Raw genomic sequence first — 20192 nt, forward strand, 5'->3', positions numbered from 1 at the left:
ACCTGCAACGGATCCTTGTATGTCACTTGTACCCTTTATGGCAGTGGCGAATAATGTGTCAGACGGTCAGCTGTTTGCAAAGCATGCCGAACTTGAATCGAAAAAGGCCCTCCATTTTAGCTTCCACATTCGACGTCTACGGATACAGCTCCGCTGTCCTTCAGGAGGGTGCAAAGACAGGTATGAATTCAATACAACATGACTACGCCTAATGTCTTCAGCAAGCCCACCTTCATCTCCAGAAACCTTGGCATAGATGCAGAGTTTCTTCTTATGGCACACCGTCACCTTGTTCTTCAACACCTTCAAGATCTGTGCGGCTGCCGTGCCGGCTGTTCAGGCTCACTATCCGTCAGCGGTAGCTGTCTTTTGTAGAGTGATGCTTCCATTAACTCCCTTTATCTTATGTATGTACTGCTGTTCAATTTCGCGCGATCTGTTTGATGTCGTCAACGTCCGTCAGTTATAGGATAATTGTCAGAGTGAGGGTAAAAGGCAGTATCTTCCCAAAGATCGACAATGTGTTCAGCCAGTGAGCGATATCTGCCATACATCAATTGGGAATCCGTGTGAAAATGCTGTTACCTTGTGAGGTAGGCCCAATGTGTTTGCTAAGCAAGCGGAAATCAATTCTTATCTTGTTTCAAATACTCCAGTGATTTTGTTTGTATACTCAATGACTGGCAGTTGTATTGAAAGTTAGCTAGCATTTCAACAGGTTGTAGCCTTGCGCCGCTGCTGTATTTTTATGGGACATCCCCTTCACTTGAAGTTGGGACTCCTCGACAGTTAGTTGTGGGACACTTGATGCCATTATATATCCAATTGATGTGTATCATATATCAAACCGGAACTCATGTGAAAAAGTGTAACCTTTGTGCACTGGCCGAGATGTGTTCACTGTAACTAAAACATCACTTTGGAGATCATTCAGATTTGTATTGTTGTATGTATGGAAGTGCAGGGGTAAACCCCTGGGTGTCAGAGGTCTAACCTGTACCCATACCCACTAATACATGCACCATTTATTTCGGGACTCGCCATATAACATCATGTTAGATATTTCAATGTTTACATGTGATTTTCAGTACTCATAAAACACATATGCAACTTGCACTTCAACATTTCCAACTGAGTGACTAGAGCTACTCTCCTCTGCCTCTCTTCAATCTGTCTAGAATGGCAGTGTAGATCTGTATCTCTGCCATCTTGTCACGGATGCCCTCACGTTGCTCCTCAAGTAATGTCAGGAGGTGTTCTTTAATCCACCTCAGTCCCATCAGTGATGGAACTGAGGTATGATCCACCTGCTCCAGAATTGTCAGACCATCATTCTCAATGCCATCCTAGAACAGATCAGTCATGAATCAAGGAAATGGAATAAGAATCTTACTAGCCAATGCTGGTAGTGAAAGATACAGCAAGTCATCACCCGATCAGCATTGCCATGGTTTGTTCGGGATTGCAGTTTCTCCCATCCACCATGGGGTATCATAGCCGGATATGATCTGGGATGGATCTCTGGGATCTGTGATGTCATGAAACAAACAGATGTGATAGGAAAAGATGTGATCCAGAACCGTAGTTCCAGGTGTGACCTGGAATCAAATGAAGAATATGAGCAATAGGGCTGGGAATGACAGGAATGATGTTCCTGGCAGCTGAGTACTGGAGGATGGGCGTGACAAAAGTCTGTGGAAGATGTCAGCATTAACCGCGAGTGTTGTCAGGGTCTTACAGTGATCTCCCATTGCAGCCCAGCTTTGAAGTGCCTGATCTGAGCCAAAGGGGGAAGATTGTTGTTTGCAGCCTCCACCTGATATTGGGAGATGGATATGCATATCGAACATATCAGCTGTCTTGATGTCCATGCACAGTGCCAGCAAACCGATGCCGGGAATCGATGGTCAATTCTGGTACCATTTCAAGAAATCGGCTTCAGATCCACCCTGAACCTAAGGTGCTTGTTGTATTCACAGTTGATGTCATAAAAGGTGACAGCCCTGGTAATGCCTTCCATGTTCTGCTGGGCAGCCTCGCAAAGGACGTAGTCCATATTCATTTGTCTGCAAACGATGCATGATCAACTTGTGAATGTAGAACTTCATGTTCGGCTTGCCTTTCGTCCTTTCTGAAAATCGACCATCACATGAGGGACAAAGCAGCCGTGGCAGGCACAAGCAACTCCCCCGATACCGGTCGACTCTAGCTTGTGCCGAGCCACATTTGCTTGATTTATCGCCCAGGTGATTGTTGCAGCTAGATGTTTCCAAAGTGTCAGCAGCCTCTGCAAGATGCACTTTATACCTGTCCTTTCCCACCATAAACCCCAGCCCATCTGCAAGCCATACTTTCATCAAATGGCTTGATGGGATGCAAGTGTTCGGCTTTGAAATTACCTGTCCATCACAAATGACTGGGTATATTTCCAGCTTGGAGTTCTTATTATCACTTAGGTCACTTAAGTATGAAACTAGACTCACTCATCAAGTGTTTCATTCCCTGACAAGGATATGTTGATCCTAGGCTGAGGACATGTTGGGCAAAACAATGCGAGATCTTTGGCATTCAGGGCATTGGAACGATGGCCAAAGCCATGCCATTTCATGGTCTTCAACTGCCTCCACTGTCGAGCGACTCTCATGAGCTCTCTGTATCGGTCCTTGCCAAGTGCCTTGTTAATATAATGTCCTTTTCATGAAGGAGATATATAATTACCAGAACAAGGCTGAGGAAACATGCTGGAGGTCATTACGCTGGAGCTTGCTGTAATAGTTCATCGTGGAGGTGCAGCATTCTAGGTTGTCCAATAGAAAATTGTTGAGCACTCTGAAGGTGAACGCAGTCTTCGGTTTGTTGAATGATGCAGGGAAAAATCCATGTTGAAACATTTGAATGTCTGGACTCATTCGCATTTGGACAATCACAGCATCGAACCTCGAGGCAATGAAACTCCTGGACTTGTTGACTGATGACCATGGTGTTTTCCTTAGGCTGAAACTTGGGTCCCGACACAAATGGTAGATCTTCAGGCTCAAGCTGGTCTTCGGGTTCGTCTCCTTCGAACAAATCCCACCTATTTGCGAGTGCAGGACATACTTTGCCATCATGACCAAGGTGTATGATGAGTCCGACATGAGCGAGACAACTTTGCTCAAAGAATTGACCATTCCATTGACTGATCCAGTGGAAAGGATTGCAACGATGTTGACTCCTGCAACATCCAGTGCAATAGAGTGGCTCCCCAAGTACAATCTTGACATTTGTAGACCCCATCCTGGTCACAGACGATGCATCTCCTATCTTCTGGAGGAGCTTCTCAATCCAGGAGGTGATGCAGATATGACTCCTGCCTTGGGAGCCATTGCCTCAGGTAGTCATTCTGGCTCTGCATTTGTTATACTTAGCAAGGTTTGAACGACACTCCAATGGTTTACATTAACTTGCCATTGTTTTTGGAAGCTGCAAAGGCTCGAATGAGCCTTGGTCTTGCTCATAAGTATTATCAGGACAGTCTTCCCAAGTAGGTGGTGCAGGAACAGGCTGAAGTAGTTGGTGATTCCAGGGGAGAGTTAGGCATGGACCTGTAGGCATGTCGTCTTGTGCTTGCAAGCGGGACCTTGACCCAAGTTTTCCTACCTTTGCTGCCCCTTGCTTCTACCCTGTGAGATTTTTGCAGCGGGGTGCATAGACCTATCTTCATCTTATTTTTGAATGTTGCAAGAACAGCATTAGCTCAGGAAGGTCGCACAAATTGTTATTCTAATGCTATGTTTGTGCAGTATTGGTTGTTCATTACAAATTTATTTCCATTAATGGCATCATGTCCGATATGGGTTGATTAACCAACTGTTAGGCTTTGGTCAAAGTTGAACTTCGAACCAATATTAATTTGCCCCAGACGCATCCTCGATCCTCTTCAGCACCTCTTCCCGATTCTCCTGGTAGATCACCATTCTAGGTGTCCATTTCCTCCCATACTTCATCATGTCCTTCCTTTCCTTCTTTTTCTTGTTGTTGAACAACCAAGTCTTGTACATCTGAGCATTGAAGGAAGTGTAAGACATTAAATGTTTTGTTTCACATCGCAACAAGGATGTATTACCTGCTTCCTCTCTTTCCATTGTCCTTGGTCCACCTTTGGCGCAAACAACCTGGCAGCCCTGGAAATTGCAGTGAAAACTGCCAGCTTCTCACTCCTTTTCGCAGAAGTCCACTCAGGAAGGTAGTTCTTCAGCTTGGAAATTTCAGTTTCGGTGAGCTTCTGTGTCTGGGGTTGACGTGCCCTATGTCTTCCAGGAGACAAGCTAGTGATATGACCTGATCTTGCCATGGTGACTCTGATTGGTGAATGTGCTGAGGGTAAGCAAGGCGTAATTAATATTGGTTCGAAGTTCAACTTTGACCAAAGCCTAACAGTTGGTTAATCAACCCATATCGGACATGATGCCATTAATGGAAATAAATTTGTAATGAACAACCAATACTGCACAAACATAGCATTAGAATAACAATTTGTGCGACCTTCCTGAGCTAATGCTGTTCTTGCAACATTCAAAAATAAGATGAAGATAGGTCTATGCACCCCGCTGCAAAAATCTCACAGGGTAGAAGCAAGGGGCAGCAAAGGTAGGAAAACTTGGGTCAAGGTCCCGCTTGCAAGCACAAGACGACATGCCTACAGGTCCATGCCTAACTCTCCCCTGGAATCACCAACACTTCAGCCTGTTCCTGCACCACCTACTTGGGAAGACTGTCCTGATAATACTTATGAGCAAGACCAAGGCTCATTCGAGCCTTTGCAGCTTCCAAAAACAATGGCAAGTTAATGTAAACCATTGGAGTGTCGTTCAAACCTTGCTAAGTATAACAAATGCAGAGCCAGAATGACTACCTGAGGCAATGGCTCCCAAGGCAGGAGTCATATCTGCATCACCTCCTGGATTGAGAAGCTCCTCCAGAAGATAGGAGATGCATCATCTGCGACCAGGATGGGGTCTACAAATGTCAAGATTGACTTGGGGAGCCACTCTATTGCACGGGATGTTGCAGGAGTCAACATCGTTGCAATCCTTTCCACTGGATCAGTCAATGGAATGGTCAATTCTTTGAGCAAAGTTGTCTCGCTCATGTCGGACTCGTCATACACCTTGGTCATGATGGCAAAGTATGTCCTGCACTCGCAAATAGGTGGGATTTGTTCGAAGGAGACGAACCCGAAGACCAGCTTGAGCCTGAAGATCTACCATTTGTGTCGGGACCCAAGTTTCAGCCTAAGGAAAACACCATGGTCATCATCAACAAATCTGGAGTTTATCGGAAAACAAACTAGGAGACACAGAGATTAGACGTAGCTCGGCAATGAGATCGTCTCCAAGGCCAGATGGATGGATTTACTCATTCTGCTGCCACACATCTCGGGGAGGGATTCGATGCAGATGACGATCCTGACGATTTGAACTAGATGATCTCGATGATGACCCGGAAGATTTTACCGAGACATCTGATACATTTATGAACTCCCCTGAGCTCATTTTGATCCCATTGCCATCAAACCTTGGGGTAGATCGATGCAGACACTTTATGGCAGAGGATCTCATTCTGCTGGAGATGTCCCTTCACAAAGGGCAGGCAAATGATGCACTTCACAACCTCCGAATTCACTTGTGCAACAAAGCAATCCTATTCCGAACAACGATCAGGCAAGCCAAATCTCAAGCCCTGAAAACTCAAGCTTGGTTGCAGGTGACATCAGTGCAACAGGCTGTCTCCCTGTATGCGAGTATATATACTAAGACCAGGAAGCAAATGATGAAACTTGACCTGGGGCATGACCAGCTTCAGAAATACAAACCCCTGCTTCACAAGCAGCTCAAAGTCAGCACTGCCGTGGGTGATCCAAATGCCCCTGGTCAACAAAATGAATCCCTCGCTTGGTTCTGGTCTATCGAGATCGACATGGGGGGTCCAGATAAATCGTGGAATGAGGAATGTGAGTTCCCACATGCTTGACACACATGCCCGACATTGAGCTGACCGGAAAAATCTGAAGTTTAATGAGTTCACTGGCTCCAGGCAAAGGCACTATGGGATCAATGGAAGGAAGAACTGATATTGGTCCAATTTGAGACAGATTGGACATGTAACTTTTTCTTGTGGAAAGCAACCCAATGGGGCAACTGGATGCAGGAATCATTCATGAAACACCTTCCAGGTCATGCATGCTACTCCAGAAGGCAATCCCAAATTTATTCATTGCTGGTGCAGAATGCCCAGGCAGCATTTCAACACCTGCAGACCATGTTGATAGATTCCAGAGATGAATGAATGTATTATTGCCGATGAGATATAACACCCATTTTGATATACAAATTTAGTCTCAGGAAGTGGCCGGGTCAGCCCATGTTGGAGTTTGAAAAATTTATCCATCCATCAGTGGATGATATCTTCACATCTGAACCAACTGTCATTGTCATTGCAAGTGTTACAATAACATTTAACCCTTACTTATTTTTCTCTTTCTGTAACCATAGTGCCGACTCTAGACTCATCTAGACTCGGCTATTCTCTTATCAAGCGGGCTGTCCGCCACCCCTTCTCTTCTTGATTGTAACATAGCTACTATCATGCGCCGCATGGTTGTTTCACCTATCTTTGCTATCTTGATAGGTTGTACTATTTTCCTATCTTTGTTACCTTTCTTGACGTGGCTGAGCTGCTCCCTTTTACCTATATAAACCCCATGTACAACAGTAGTATTCCTTAACTTAATCTACTGGGTTTTCCCCTTGAATCCTGATCTACAAGGTCTCCACCCTTGTAGCCTGATACCTGATTCTAAGGCAGTCACTCACTGTCCTTAGCCTGAACCCTTGATTGCGGTAGAAGTGCTAAAACCACTCGCCGCTGATCCTAGACAGAAGCCGCCTTGCTCGTCTAGTGTGAACCCTTGAACTAGAACCCTCCTTGTACTAGGAGGCTTGACGAACTGTCAACTCGACCGGTCTATCTTTGACCTTGACAGAAGAACTATCCCAGTCGTAACAGCCAGTGTCATACTCCTGCATCAGCCATGCCTGAATTATATCCTTCTCCTGCATCCACTTCTGACAATCAGAATTCCCTCAATGAGTACCGGCCCCTCACTCTCACTCCTGCAGACATTTCAGCTACAATGTCAATGTCTGCATCGTGTATCCGAGCATGCATCTCCCAATATCAGGCAGAGGCTGCAAACAACAATCTTCCCCCTTTGGCTCGGATCAGGCACTTCAAAGCTGGGCTGCAATGGGAGATCTCTGTAAGACACTGACAACTCTGGCAGTTAATGCTGACATCCACTACAGACTTTTGTGACTCACATCCTGCAGTACTCAGGTGCAAGGAACATCATTTCGGTCATTCCCAGCCCTATTGCTCATATTCTTCATTTGATTCCCAGTCACACCTGGAACACGGTTCTGGATCACATCTTTTCCTATCACATCTGTTTGTTTCATGACATCGCAGATCCCAGAGATCCATCCCAGATCATATCTGGCTATGATACCCCATGGTGGATGGGAGAAACTGCAATCCCAAACGAACCATAGCAATGTGATCAGGTGATGACTTGCTGTATCTTTCACTACCAGCATTGGTTAGTAAGATTCTTATTCCATTTCCTTGATTCATGACTAATCTTTTCTAGGATGGCATTGAGAATGATGGTTTGACAATTCCGGAGCAGGTGGATCATACCTCAGTTCCATCACTGATGGGACTGAGGTGGATTAGACAATGCCTCCTGACATTACTTGAGGAACAACATGAGGGCATCTGTGATAAGATGGCAGAGATACAGATCTACACTGCCATTCTAGACAGATTGAAGAGAGGCAGAGGAGAGTAGCTCGAGTCACTTAGTTAAAAATGTTGAAGTGCAAGTTCCATATGTGATGTTATGAGTACTGAAAATCACATGTAAACAATGAAATATCTAACAGAATGTTATATGGTGAGTCCCGAAATAAACAGTGCAGATGTTGATCACCATGTCCCGACCACCGTGGTCCAGATATCGAGTCCCAATTACCGAGATCCGATAATCGAGCTCCGAATATGGAATTCCAAGTTCCAAGCGTCAAGTACCAAATATTGAATGCCAAATATCGAATTGCAAGTTCCAGATATCGAGTCCCAATTACTGAGACCCAATTACTGAGCTCCAAATATTGAGTTCCAAGTTCCGAGTTTCAAGCATCGAGTACCGAATGTTGAATACCGAATATTGAATTCCGAGTTCTGGGTGTCAATTACTGATTCCCAACTCCCGAAATCCAACTACCGAGGTCCGAATATCGAGACCCAATTACCCAGCTCTGAATATTGAGTTCTGAGGTCCAAGTGTCAAGTACCAACGTTCATGTTTATGTTTTGAATATCAAATTCCGAGTTCCGGATCTCCATTACCAACTCCCGACTCCTGATATCCAACTACCGAGGTCCGGAAATCATGTCTCGATCACCGAGTCCCAATTATCGAGGTCCAGATATCAATTTCTGAGTTGGCTTTGATGAACGTCGATAGGATCTGAGTCTAAATACAACGATAGGCTTCGCCTCAGTACCATTTTCAAATTTGTACAGCAGCATTAATACTTACATTTCTTTGCTTTTCTGTGCCCTTTTGACTTGTAGGTTCCTTTTGCAACAGAACAATCTGAGTATAGAGATATTGATTCCCAAGTACCGAGTGTCGAGTACTGATTACCGAGTCCTCTACCTTGATGCTGTGGTACTCCCACCCAGGGCTGGCCTTTTGTAACTGCGCACTACAACGGAAACTCCACTCCCTCGTCCTGAATGTGTTGGTGCTTGAGTGTCATCAAGAGAGACAGTTTGTACTTGGTATTCGAAAGCAGGGACTGACATGGGTAATTAGACTTTCTACTTGTTTCATCTTCCACATGGTGGTAAGATTCGTCAATCCACCCTAGCACATCTGCATGAGGGAACCTCGGCATAAATATGAACAGAATCCCTCATATACCATGCCCACCCAACCCAGTCCCCTTCCACCTCATGAACCCCATGTCTGACAATCCTTCCAGAAAATCCAATCATACACCCGGGATTGTACCTGAGCTCCAGCTGAAGGCTTGGCATGCTCATCCAAGCATTAGAATAATTCCCCACAGTGGTGAGAATATCAAAGCATTTGGGAATTAATAAATGGTCTCGATGATACGGGGTTTGACGATTGGAAATGATGGATAGCATGTTAAACACGGATGCCCAGTACTGGAGGATCTCGGACATTCTTGGCAGTTCCTTGGTTTCTGCCTTTTCTCCGAGCCTTGTAAATGTTCGTAACCCTGCCCAGTACTGCCCTGGATGCATGATCATGAGTGCCGCTAATGTGATGGCTGCCGGCCTCGCAATGGCATTCAGAATTCCCTCGGACAATGGTCCCTTTAATGATGCAGATACCTCCGGGTCCGATAGATTCTATGGGATTGGTGAGCTCAACTACAGAAATCATCATCCTATTAAATCCTACCTCGTGCCACTGTTGAAACCATGCCAGAGATAAATTGATGCACCCGGCAGGTAAGCCAACATCTTTGGACCTGTGTTTGAACCACTCTGGATTGGTTTGCCAATTCCCATTGACCTTTACACTTCTTTCCAGACTTGGAGACAGCAAATTGGTGGCTGCCCAAATTTCCTTCTGTGGATACCATTTGATATTCAATATCTATAGAGTAACAATGTATATCACACACCTGTGTCGCGGCTGTCAGGGCGTCTGGGAGTTACCATGTGATGATGGTGCTGGATACATCTAGAATTGTGGCAGGTATGTCCACCGACCTTGTCCCCTCATGGCCTGGAGGACATCTCTTAAGCAACTTCTCCTCTTTCTCCTCATTGTGCCCTGTGTTCTTTGGGGAGATTAATTTGCTATATCTTGCAATGTCAATGTTCATCTGAACTGTGATGAAGGAATTTGAATGATCAAATGAATTTTCCGAATCTGCAGGAAGACCCACTCTGATTTTTGTATGGCTTTATGAGGCAATCTACCAATCGATCACAGGCCATCACTAGATCTGTGTCTAGGTTAGGAGAAGGTATCACCGGGTCTCCTCCTGTCTTCTCTGCATTGAATTTCTGTGTGGTATATTCACATGCCTCATGAGTGATTGTCAGGGCCCAAATGCGCCAGAGGCTTATTTCAATTGCAGAAGTGGAAGTACCATTCATGATGAAGTCGATCTTTGGAAATCAGAAGCTGGATGCTGGATGCCCAGAGGTTGGTGTTAAAGGGGGTGGAGATAGTCAGGATCAGATAAGGGAGCCAAAATACCAGATCATTGGAAGTGTGCTGTATATCAGATATTTGTTTATCAACTCCCGGGGCTCGGATCTCGGCATGCTTCACTCGAATTTTGGTAGTCGGAACTTGGCATTTGGTGTTTGGTAGGTGGTGATGATGAGGTTCTGATAAGAGAACCTTCCATGATGTTGGCTGTCGAAGATATATTACCATCTGTTGCTCAATGAAATACCAGATGATGGGAAGTGTGCTGGATATGAGATATTTGCTTATTGACACCCGGGTCTTGGAACCTTGCTTCTTGTACAGCAATGCAACAAGAATGAACCTGCAGCTGCAGGAACTCATTATGCTTCACCCAAATTAGCTACTCGGTAATCAGTACTACATTGTTTGACAAGTACCCTCGGCATACCCATCTATCTGATATCCACCTACCTTCGTACACCCATCTACATAATATCCAACTACCTCGGCCCATCCATCTATAGAATATTCATGTCCATTGGCCCACTCATCCACTCTACATATTCCACACATGGGCCCGCCCACCTCCATCAGAAATAATATCCCTCCCAGCCCATCCGTCAACATTGAGGATATACATCACATCAGCCCATCATCCGCTGGCCCGTCTTGTACGGGATATTATGTAGGTCGGGTGACCCATATAATACAGAGATATTTCACTGTAATATGTGAAGCAGAACCTATTTGGATTCTCTACTAACCAATGCGGCGGCGGCGACTACATCACAATTGCAATGACTGACCTAGTGCACATATGGCAGTCAGTGCATCAAGCTCATCAGTGAAGTTTCTAATATCCATCAACAAGGATTTTACAACATGTGATATGATAAGCGGCACTTAGATATGGATATGTAGTGCTAAAAGATCAACTGTAGAGTACATAACTTCTACTGCATCGATGATTGTACAAGGTAACAGTAGCTGTTACAACATGTAGATATAAATGTAAGCATAAATACAACAATGAACGATTTGTATGGGTGAGCACACACCATGGTCATGAAACGAGAACACATATGATAGGGATTGATCTTGGTATGGATCTCAAGGGGATTCCTCACCATCTGACCCACCCAAACTCAACACATCATTATCCCGCTCATCACCTGATGGTGTCAGGCTGGAGACATGCAACACACCATGGGTAACACCAATGTCGGTGTCAGCTTTGTGCAGTCTCTGCTGTGTCTGTATTTCCACCAGACTGTAAAGTTCCTTTTCAACATTGATATGTCTCAGGTGTCTCTGAATAAGTTTATACTCTGCCCAGCATTCTGAGCATTTAGCACTGACGAGAGCAATAGTGAGGTTGCTATCACAATGCATACCCCAGAATGGAGGAAGACAAAGAGCATCCACCTGATTCATTAATATCAGTTGCACAATAAGAATAAAATCTAGCAATAGTACTCGCAGATGAAGGCTCCTGCAAGTCGGATTGATGGGAGACAGTTGGAGAAGGGTATGCATCTCAAGGTTGTTGGTTTGATACACAGCTGCACCAGATAATGCAATCATCATGATTGCCCTCAAGAGTTGGTTTAAATTTACGTGGGCCATTAAACCTAGGGGATGATGAAGAGTCAAGAGGAGGCGGAGGTGTAGAAGACATTGTTTAGGTCAGCCAACTATGGTTGAATTTGTTGAAAAGTAAAGTTAATTAGTGCATTCAGTCAAGTTTAAGTAGTTGAATTTCAGGTTATTCCGAAGATGAACTCAGGTATCTGCATGCCCAAGTACTGCCACTATCAAAGGCAAGCTTGTGAAGTCTGGTCTGCTATATTGCCCTCTCATGTACAATAAGCCTTTGTTGGATGCTTGCTGGGAAGCTGTGTTTTCTTACCATGAACTCGGAGGTAGAAATCATTTCACCAGGATATCATACTGTGCATTCCATAGATTCCATACTGTAGATGAGTCCACAAATTCATTACTTGGACTTGACTTGGACAGAAATAAAATACATTCATAGCCACAAGTTCAATTTGTGCTCGCGTAAATATTCAGAAGTCAAGCAAGTAATTTCCGTTGGTAAAGTATTTGTCATCTGCTGCCAGGCTATGCACACAGACTCCGCATTCATTCAATCCTCATTAGCCTTGTTATGTCTTGCTTTCATCATGCTTGTTGTCCACTTTCTTTTTGGGTGAGTTGTCTACCTCGTTGTCAGTGATCGATGGGGGACAACTCCAGAAGGTGTTCCAGAAGGCCTTAAAAGTACATTGAAAATGGCACATCAAGAGCCCTATCAAGTACTCCAGACTCTCCTACAATGCACGTTGGTTATTCATACATCCCACCCTCTCACGTCAATAGACAGCCAATCATTTTGGACTGGTTCGCCGATGAAGTGAGTTTCAAACTTGACGTTTTCTAGGTTATCTCACTTTTACAGCATGTTGGTTTTGCTGCAATCAAAGACACGCATATCAAAATTGCATATGTGCAAGAAGGCTCCAACATGGGGTACCTGCATCATTCCATATACTTGGTATGTTATATATTAATTTATTAAATTTATACCAACTGCTCTGGTGTAGAATACACATGTGTATCCTGGAATATCAGTAAGATTTTCTGGACTTGTAGGGGTTTACCAAGATTCACCGTGCACATTGCAGTCGAATCAGTTTATTGTGCCCAACGGTTGGAGAGCGGTGAGTATGTACACACACAGTGACAGTAGCACACTGATGATCATTGAGGTATGTGTATCAGGGCAATGCATAAGCTAAAACTGACTTCTTGACAACAGAAGGTCGTCGATCCTATTGCAAATCTGGTGCACGATTTCTTCCATAATCCAGAGCCTTCTCACAGGAATATTTTTTTGGATTTGGTCGTCTGTCCTGCTCCTGTCCTCCCTGTTGCTGGTTATACTGCTCTGAGTCCAGTGGGCATGTTGTTTACCCCAGATTCTGTATCTCTCTACAGTAACTCGGATATCTTTGCAATGAGTGAGAGTGATTGGATGGACCCTACTCCCATCTTGCCTGCAGCATGCTCCATCCCTTTAACGCTTCCACCATATGACCTATCAGCCATATATGTGAATACTTTGTTGCTCCCGCATGGTTCTGTCATTGGCATTCAGAGACCATCTGTCTTCATAGGGTGCAATCTGAATGTCTTTATAGAAGGCATAACTTATATGCCAACTTACCTGAAGAGTCACTTTCCTGCTGCATGGACAATTATATCTGATGCCAGACTCATGGCCAGAAATTACTTGACTATCAACCAAGGTGGCGAGGCTGCATTCAGGTCATACTGTGTGCAGGCGATCACGGAAATGCAGACTGTTGGTAGTGCTTCTCCTCAGCCCGCAGAGTCTGGTAAGGAAAAACACTGATAAAATCTACTTTGATACACTTACAATATACCAGGACTCCAATGCCGTGAAACCAGCAAGACCAAACTTTTGAAGCTCATGCATCCAGATGTCATTGAACTGGTACATTTATATTGTTGCTTTAGCTCTTCTAGCTCGGATGCATATTTACAGCTATACTCCGAACGGTCTGCATTTATGAGATCGGTGAGGACTTGCATGCAGAGTTTCATCGAGGAGCTGAAGAAAGCTGGTTTGGCCGGATTTTCTTTGAAGACCAAAACACCTGCGGAGGTTAAGGCACTTATCCAGCATCTTACCAACATGACAGGTTGGGAAAGTGATGTCACATCCATTGCTTTTACATTTGACAACAACAATGTATTTTTTTGCTTGTCACAATCATCTGATTACAGGGTTAACCTCCAATGTTCCAGAACCCATACCGCAATAAGGCACTGTTGGTAAACCTTGCGCATTGGATTATGCGACCCATCAATGGGCGTCCAGAGTCACTTCTTACTCTCTTTCCCAAGTCCTACATGTCCCTTCCAAAACACCTCATTGATAGAATATGTAGTCTGGTACGTCATGTCTATGTCTCAGAACTCAGAACTCATAGTTTTCAACAGACTATCGCATTCTTTAGGACATATCTTAGTGACAACAACCTCTCATTTACCCATGCCCTGGATGAGGAACACTGTTGTCAGCTGCACTTTCTTACTATGGCTCGCTCGGGCACTGATGACCAATCCATGGCACTGGAACATTGGCTTACCACATGTAGCGGCCCTGACGGCTGGGAAACAACACTGTAAGTCAACTCAGTTCAATTTTTCTCACGCTCAATCTCATGTGCGCAGTGAACAGGCATTGAGGCAACACAATGCACTACGAGGCCTGTCCAGGAGATAAAGGTTTTCATGTATCGAAGATCAAGTTGAAGTGATGTATTATCATACTTCCAGTTGCATGTAGATATTCCTTGTAGTACAACAATAGATTGTTTTTCTGCACAGTGATGTTAATAGGTGATCATGAAGTTTCAGACGGCTGTTGGAAGAATTTGCTTCCATTAGTAATAACCTTATCAGTGAGTTGTTGATTTATGCTCAGGCTCCTGCCACAGCACTGCATGATGATAGATTGAGATCGCAGACCACCGCCATCTCTGCTGAAGAGGTGTGTTTCAGATTAAAACAGTCACATAGCTTACTTATGGCTTATCAGAATTTTACCGTCTATTTCTGCCATTCTACCACAATATTCAATTTTTACATCGCAACACTATGGCTTGCTTTCATCGCGCCTGTTGTGCACTTTCTTTCGGGTGAGTCATGTATTTAGGACTTATACTGTTAATTTTGTGCTATTCCCTTGTGCCTTGGATACAGCCTTGACAAACACATTTTCTGCTGTTGTCATGGTATCACTTATCATATCCTAGTTCTCAACTACTAATCTTTCTCTCCTTCCTCACATCATCATCCCCAGAATGTCGATGATGCATCTCTTCTTCGAATAGACTATTACTTCCTGGATGGCCATAAGACTACGACATTATAACCCTGAAACCCTGAGGACCCATGGAATGGTCTGTTTTGAAGTGCCTTATCAGACTGTGTATGACACAATGCTTCAATCTCCTTTTCATTCTAACTAGATTCACAGGTAAACACAGCTATCATGAATAGAGACAGGTAATAGGTTAAAATTTTCCATTATGTCTATGGGTGTCTGATGTTTGTTAGGTGGTGATTGATGGTTGGATGGAGAGCGGAAGTCAAGTAAAATATCATAATGACCATAGTGGCCAATGTTGTAGGGATAAACAACATTTTTTTTTGGTTGGCTTTGTGCTGACTTATAAAAGTTGAGGTTTGTAGTCTTGTTGGTATATTTATTTTGTTAGTATGCTCGTTGATAGCCTCCTTCAATTTCTCTAACTGGCTTCCACAGCTCTCCAACAATGTACATGCTCTCGCATGGGTTATCATACCATCCAATATCCAATGCCTACCAATACTTAGGTCATATCAACCTGGCTACTTGCACTTCCGCTAGGAAGGCATTCAAAATGTTATCTGCCATGTTCTTCTCCTGGTCGAATTTCATCTGATTCTTCATTGGTTGAGTGATGCTTCTTGACAAAACAACTGGTGTGCACTTCATGTACAACCCACACACTCCTGTCTCAAACCATTTCATGGATCGATGGATTCTTGCTCAGTGTCAATTTCTCATCAAACTCGTGAAGGATGAGATGAAGGCTTACAGGCTCTACACCATCTTGCCGCTACTCCTCGATCTTATTGACAAGCAGACAAAGTGGTGTATTCAGTTCAACCGTGTTCTAAAAGAAAATACTATAACTGACCATGGCAATGCTCTCCCAGTCTTCATACATGCCTTTCATAATGGAGACACTGTACGAGACCAAATATATCTTGGAGGATCCTTCTGTTCTCAATGCGCAATTAATTCACTTCCTCATGTTCCCCAGCATCAAGGAACTTGAGTACTTCGCTGAGGTGATCAAGCGCCGGGTGAAGCGCATGCAAGCTACAATTAATCTTACTCGGTATATTTGGGAGAAGCATAACTTGTCCTTGAAGGTAAGTTTTATTTGCTGTCATGAGAATTACTTTAGCCAAACTACGACACACAGATGCCTCTCTGAGAACTGCTTATCTTCCATCCTGAGGAGAAGTACATTGGTTACCGAGCTGTGGTAGATTGGGGCATGCTAGGCTGCAATCTGCGCAAAATATCTCAGACGTGTCAAGAATGCGCTTCCCAATGTTTCCTCCGCTGATGTCAAGGCATGCATTGACTCATGGAAGCTCACAGTTGATGACATTGAGCTACCTCAACTCTATTCGGAGTCAAAGATATCTTTGGAAATTTTGTTTGATCACTGGAACTCGCAGAGCTGGGGCAAGTATCTGTACTTGGCTGGTGTTGTCATCGGGTGAGTATCATCACAATTTTGTTTCCTGTTGCTCACTGGTTCATGTCTCATGGATGCTGCCAACATTGTCGCAGACAAAATCAAGAGTCACAGTGTCTGTACCTTAAGGCGAAGGAGATAGCCTTCAATATCCTGGGTTTGATTCACCCCTTGTTCTTCAGCATTACCATAGTGGTATGGATTGTCTCCTTGATCTCGCTGATATCACAAGCCACATTTGTGTGAATTCGAACAAGAGCGAACTTTGTCATGTCATTGCACATGACAATGCTCTTGATTTTAATTACCATTGGAGCAGAGGGTGAGCCCGTCCATGTGGTCTTGTAAGCAAACTTCACTTTTGAATTCACTGCCAGGAACTTACTTCATCCTTGCATGATCTTGAGAAACTTCATGGCATCATTGATCTGGATGAGGTTGTCATCATCACTGGATTTGTCGAGGTCGGTCCTTGGGGTAGTTCACATACTCGTTGGGAAACAGGGGCACGAGAAGAGTTCATGACTGAGGAAGATGACCTGGCTTATAGGTTACATCAAGCACTTTGATGGGCATCCCGGGGACAGTTTACTGTATGTTGGCTGGGTTAATTCTAAGACTGGCGAGTCTATCGACATTGCGAGGAGATTTCAAGTCACACTGGTGTATGGTTGATTGGTGAGTCGCATCTCAACTTTTATTGGTCAGTTATGAATCTCCCAGTTTCTCATGCACCCAGTTGTTCAAACCCTCTATACACCCTCCATTATCGTGCGCTCACTGCCTTTTACCTCTTCCTTGTGTTATAGCATGTTTCAGTCACTCTCAATATCAGCATCATTTGTACAAACTCATATCTGCTTTCTACTCCACACTCACTCATTTCAATTGCTCATTCATGCTTGTTTGCGTTAATTTCAACTCATTTGTTGTCTTTTTAACTCATTTGCACTGGTATTGACCCATTTGCACTCATTTGCACTTGTATCAACTCATTCTTGCTCGCACTCATTCTTTCGACATGTTTGCACTCATCTAGATCTTATCTGGGCCTGTACACATTTGTTCCTGCCGGTACCATTTGTTCTTACCCATACGTTCCCGCTTTCACTCGTGCGTGTTCCGTTCTTGTCATTCTCACTGATATGTGTTTGTTTTCACTTGTACAGGTTTGTTCTTCATTGTCCATGTTCATTCTTGCCTGCTGCACTCTTTCTCACCTGCACATGTTCAATCTTAAAAATGAATGATCATTCTCATGTTTCTGCAGGCGCTCAATGCTTTAGTGAACACTGGAGATGCTGTTCTGGTGGATTATCCAGTGTATGCATGAGTTAAGATAGTCTGAAGAGAGGTCCACAGTTTACTGATCTCAGTTTGTATATTTAGTGGTACCATCCCAGTATTTGAAATCCTGCACTGCAAGCAGATCGGTCGGTTGTATTCTGGTTTTAATCTTCTCATGCTAAGTCAATTTTAGAGGTGGAAACAGATGCAAATGGGGTGTGTTCTCATTTTTTATGCAATATTTTGGAGACTTAGCCTGTCAGAAAGCCAAAGCCAAAGATCTTATACACGGTGCAACCTCGCAAAAACGCCCCCCCCCCCCTTCACCGTATCTCATGTATGCATCGCTGTCTTTGTTGTGTTCTATTGCTATTAGGATCTGTACTGTAGATAAGTAATGTTAATTAATTGTTGTGGATGCCCCAGTTTGCAATTTGCACCCACCTTGCCCAACAACATATTATCATCAAACAACTCACTGGCAAATGATTGACCATTGTCGGTCAATTTTGCTTGTCTGACATCCACTTACAGGGTATTATTTAGTCTGGCTATTACTCAACTAGTTGACAAAGATTTGATCACCTTCTGCCAATGCCGCACTGGTGTGACAACTAGTTGATACAGACTTGATCATCCTCTATCAGTCAGGCACTTCCCTAGCAACACATTATCATATTCCCGCTACCTTTAGGTAGTGGGTCTTTCCAGTCAGGTTTTTTTGTGATTCTACGGGGCATTGTGTTTTGCAAATTGATCAGTATACAAATGGCGATAAGTTCCCACAGTGGTTCGTGCACACTTGCATTGTGTCTTTTCGTTCTATGCCTTTGCCTGTTTGATGTCCATATCCTATCATTATGTCCCTTACTTTCGAGGGTGTTGACGTCATCGCCTCATGCGATCATTCTGTTTCATTTTCTTCTGTAACTTCGCAACTACTCACTCAGTGCCTTCGACGTAGCAACATCGTGCCAGATGTTCGCATTCGCACTCTCATCTTCATTACCGATGGTGTTATCAATCTTTCGACAGATTTCTTGTTTCTCGTCATCGATGATGCATGCAGTGATGTTGTTTTTGGTCGCGATTGGTTAGAATATTGTCAGAATATAAGTGACAATCATCGCGATGTTCAACTGCCTGAACATCCGTGTTGTTTTGGTTCGTTCTTTGCTTGTCTGGTTCACAATTTACTGACATAGTTGTAGTATGTTTGGACGATAACGGTTTACATTACGGGTCATCCATGAAGGTTTATACTCCCGGTTTTAAATCTGTTGATACCGTTAAAGGAGAATCTCTCATACGAGACATGCTGTTCTCAGCTTCGTCAACGGATGCTACTCAATTATTACCTCTTCTGCGGAATCATGGACTCGAAAACGATTTTTCACCAGAACAGATGAACATTCAGGTTTTGTGACATCTCCTTTCTGGAGTCTGTATCCACGCAGGAGCAGGGCGAACTGGTCCCAAGGCTTGTAGACTCATTTGTCGAGCATTTTCGGATGTTCATTCATTGCTTGGTTATATAGTTCGAGAGGTATCACTTTCATTACCATCTGTATTATCCGTCGCATCTCTTAAAGATATTGTTCGTGCTGCAGGAGAACAGAATTCGCTTATTCATGCAAATCGTGCCGATTTGATTTGATTGCTATTCCTTCGATGTGTAAAGTCTTCTGAAGATGATGTGCTGTTCAAAGAATTGTTTCTCGGTTTCAAAACTTTATCTCATTCTTCTTTACATGCATATGCTTCACTTCATGGCATACAATTTCAATCATCAAATTCACGGGAAGCTCTATTACAGATGTTGATGCAGCATTTGTCTGACGGCAGTTGTCTGCGTGGAAAGGATATTTACAAAGGATGTTCTCGTATATGTTCTGCCTGTCGTTGTGATCTTTCTGTGGACACAATTGGTCTTCAGATTCAATTGCTGGATATTGTAGGTTCTCGGGTGTCTGCCAGACCCCTTCATCGTCTTTTTCGCATTCATAATATTCAGCATTCCTCCGACGATAGTTTACGTGGGTTGAGAAAGAAATTACGATCTTTCCTTTGTATGTTAAAGCATGGCAAACATTCTGAGTTCAAAAGAGCTGAACGTGATGTGCAATTTATTCTTGCAGAGCAGACCAGGGAGAATGTTCAACACGGGTGGCCTCGCCTGGTGGACGACCAAATTGAAGACAAAGTGCATTGTCTTTTTCGAGAGCAGATTTCAGTGGATTCTCTTGCCACTTTTACCTGTGCATGTT

General features: G+C 43.8%; 10 protein-coding genes across 10 annotated transcripts; 5 read left to right on the forward strand and 5 right to left on the reverse strand.

The window, feature by feature from the left end:
• Nucleotides 1–1145: 1145 nt before the first annotated feature.
• On the reverse strand, nt 1146–1923 carry EDB93DRAFT_1255676 (uncharacterized protein; the record flags this gene model as incomplete). Its single annotated transcript, XM_041453822.1, has 5 exons — nt 1146–1346; nt 1394–1521; nt 1581–1692; nt 1739–1816; nt 1876–1923. 5 exons carry the CDS (start codon nt 1921–1923, stop codon nt 1146–1148), a joined length of 567 nt encoding a protein of 188 aa, XP_041302301.1.
• A 181-nt stretch (nt 1924–2104) lies between these two features.
• On the reverse strand, nt 2105–2909 carry EDB93DRAFT_1243196 (uncharacterized protein; the record flags this gene model as incomplete). Its single annotated transcript, XM_041452109.1, has 3 exons — nt 2105–2285; nt 2484–2691; nt 2756–2909. 3 exons carry the CDS (start codon nt 2907–2909, stop codon nt 2105–2107), a joined length of 543 nt encoding a protein of 180 aa, XP_041302302.1.
• A 181-nt stretch (nt 2910–3090) lies between these two features.
• EDB93DRAFT_1047630 (uncharacterized protein) lies at nt 3091–3249 on the reverse strand (the record flags this gene model as incomplete). The annotated part of the gene is made up of 1 exon (XM_041444643.1): nt 3091–3249. A coding segment is annotated over one exon (159 nt), but the record flags the coding sequence as incomplete, so codon positions are not given.
• A 638-nt stretch (nt 3250–3887) lies between these two features.
• On the reverse strand, nt 3888–4333 carry EDB93DRAFT_1108237 (uncharacterized protein; the record flags this gene model as incomplete). The annotated part of the gene is made up of 2 exons (XM_041447812.1): nt 3888–4040; nt 4106–4333. 2 exons carry the CDS (start codon nt 4331–4333, stop codon nt 3888–3890), a joined length of 381 nt encoding a protein of 126 aa, XP_041302304.1.
• A 684-nt stretch (nt 4334–5017) lies between these two features.
• Nucleotides 5018–5176, forward strand: EDB93DRAFT_1048666 (uncharacterized protein; the record flags this gene model as incomplete). Its single annotated transcript, XM_041444651.1, has 1 exon — nt 5018–5176. A coding segment is annotated over one exon (159 nt), but the record flags the coding sequence as incomplete, so codon positions are not given.
• Nucleotides 5177–5811: 635 nt separating this feature from the next.
• Nucleotides 5812–6327, forward strand: EDB93DRAFT_1094576 (uncharacterized protein; the record flags this gene model as incomplete). The annotated part of the gene is made up of 2 exons (XM_041446605.1): nt 5812–5992; nt 6062–6327. The coding sequence occupies 2 exons, from the start codon at nt 5812–5814 to the stop codon at nt 6325–6327; spliced, it is 447 nt and encodes a 148-aa protein (XP_041302306.1).
• Nucleotides 6328–7072: 745 nt separating this feature from the next.
• EDB93DRAFT_1108239 (uncharacterized protein) lies at nt 7073–7891 on the forward strand (the record flags this gene model as incomplete). Its single annotated transcript, XM_041447813.1, has 3 exons — nt 7073–7300; nt 7510–7596; nt 7691–7891. 3 exons carry the CDS (start codon nt 7073–7075, stop codon nt 7889–7891), a joined length of 516 nt encoding a protein of 171 aa, XP_041302307.1.
• A 1157-nt stretch (nt 7892–9048) lies between these two features.
• On the reverse strand, nt 9049–9962 carry EDB93DRAFT_1061633 (uncharacterized protein; the record flags this gene model as incomplete). Its single annotated transcript, XM_041444841.1, has 3 exons — nt 9049–9489; nt 9542–9712; nt 9825–9962. Coding segments are annotated over 3 exons (750 nt in total), but the record flags the coding sequence as incomplete, so codon positions are not given.
• Nucleotides 9963–12626: 2664 nt separating this feature from the next.
• Nucleotides 12627–15135, forward strand: EDB93DRAFT_1108241 (uncharacterized protein; the record flags this gene model as incomplete). Its single annotated transcript, XM_041447814.1, has 12 exons — nt 12627–12704; nt 12732–12845; nt 12895–13011; nt 13110–13689; nt 13741–13808; nt 13860–14066; nt 14123–14269; nt 14318–14502; nt 14738–14781; nt 14818–14870; nt 14919–15018; nt 15083–15135. 12 exons carry the CDS (start codon nt 12627–12629, stop codon nt 15133–15135), a joined length of 1746 nt encoding a protein of 581 aa, XP_041302309.1.
• A 958-nt stretch (nt 15136–16093) lies between these two features.
• On the forward strand, nt 16094–17971 carry EDB93DRAFT_1108242 (uncharacterized protein; the record flags this gene model as incomplete). The annotated part of the gene is made up of 7 exons (XM_041447815.1): nt 16094–16303; nt 16439–16659; nt 16734–16833; nt 17016–17188; nt 17678–17751; nt 17808–17827; nt 17909–17971. The coding sequence occupies 7 exons, from the start codon at nt 16094–16096 to the stop codon at nt 17969–17971; spliced, it is 861 nt and encodes a 286-aa protein (XP_041302310.1).
• Between the last annotated feature and the right edge of the window lie 2221 nt (nt 17972–20192).

Source organism: Suillus bovinus (genome assembly GCF_016758785.1).
Source record: "Suillus bovinus strain UH-Sbo-P2 chromosome Unknown EDB93scaffold_99, whole genome shotgun sequence".
Taxonomy (NCBI): Eukaryota; Fungi; Basidiomycota; class Agaricomycetes; order Boletales; family Suillaceae; genus Suillus; species Suillus bovinus.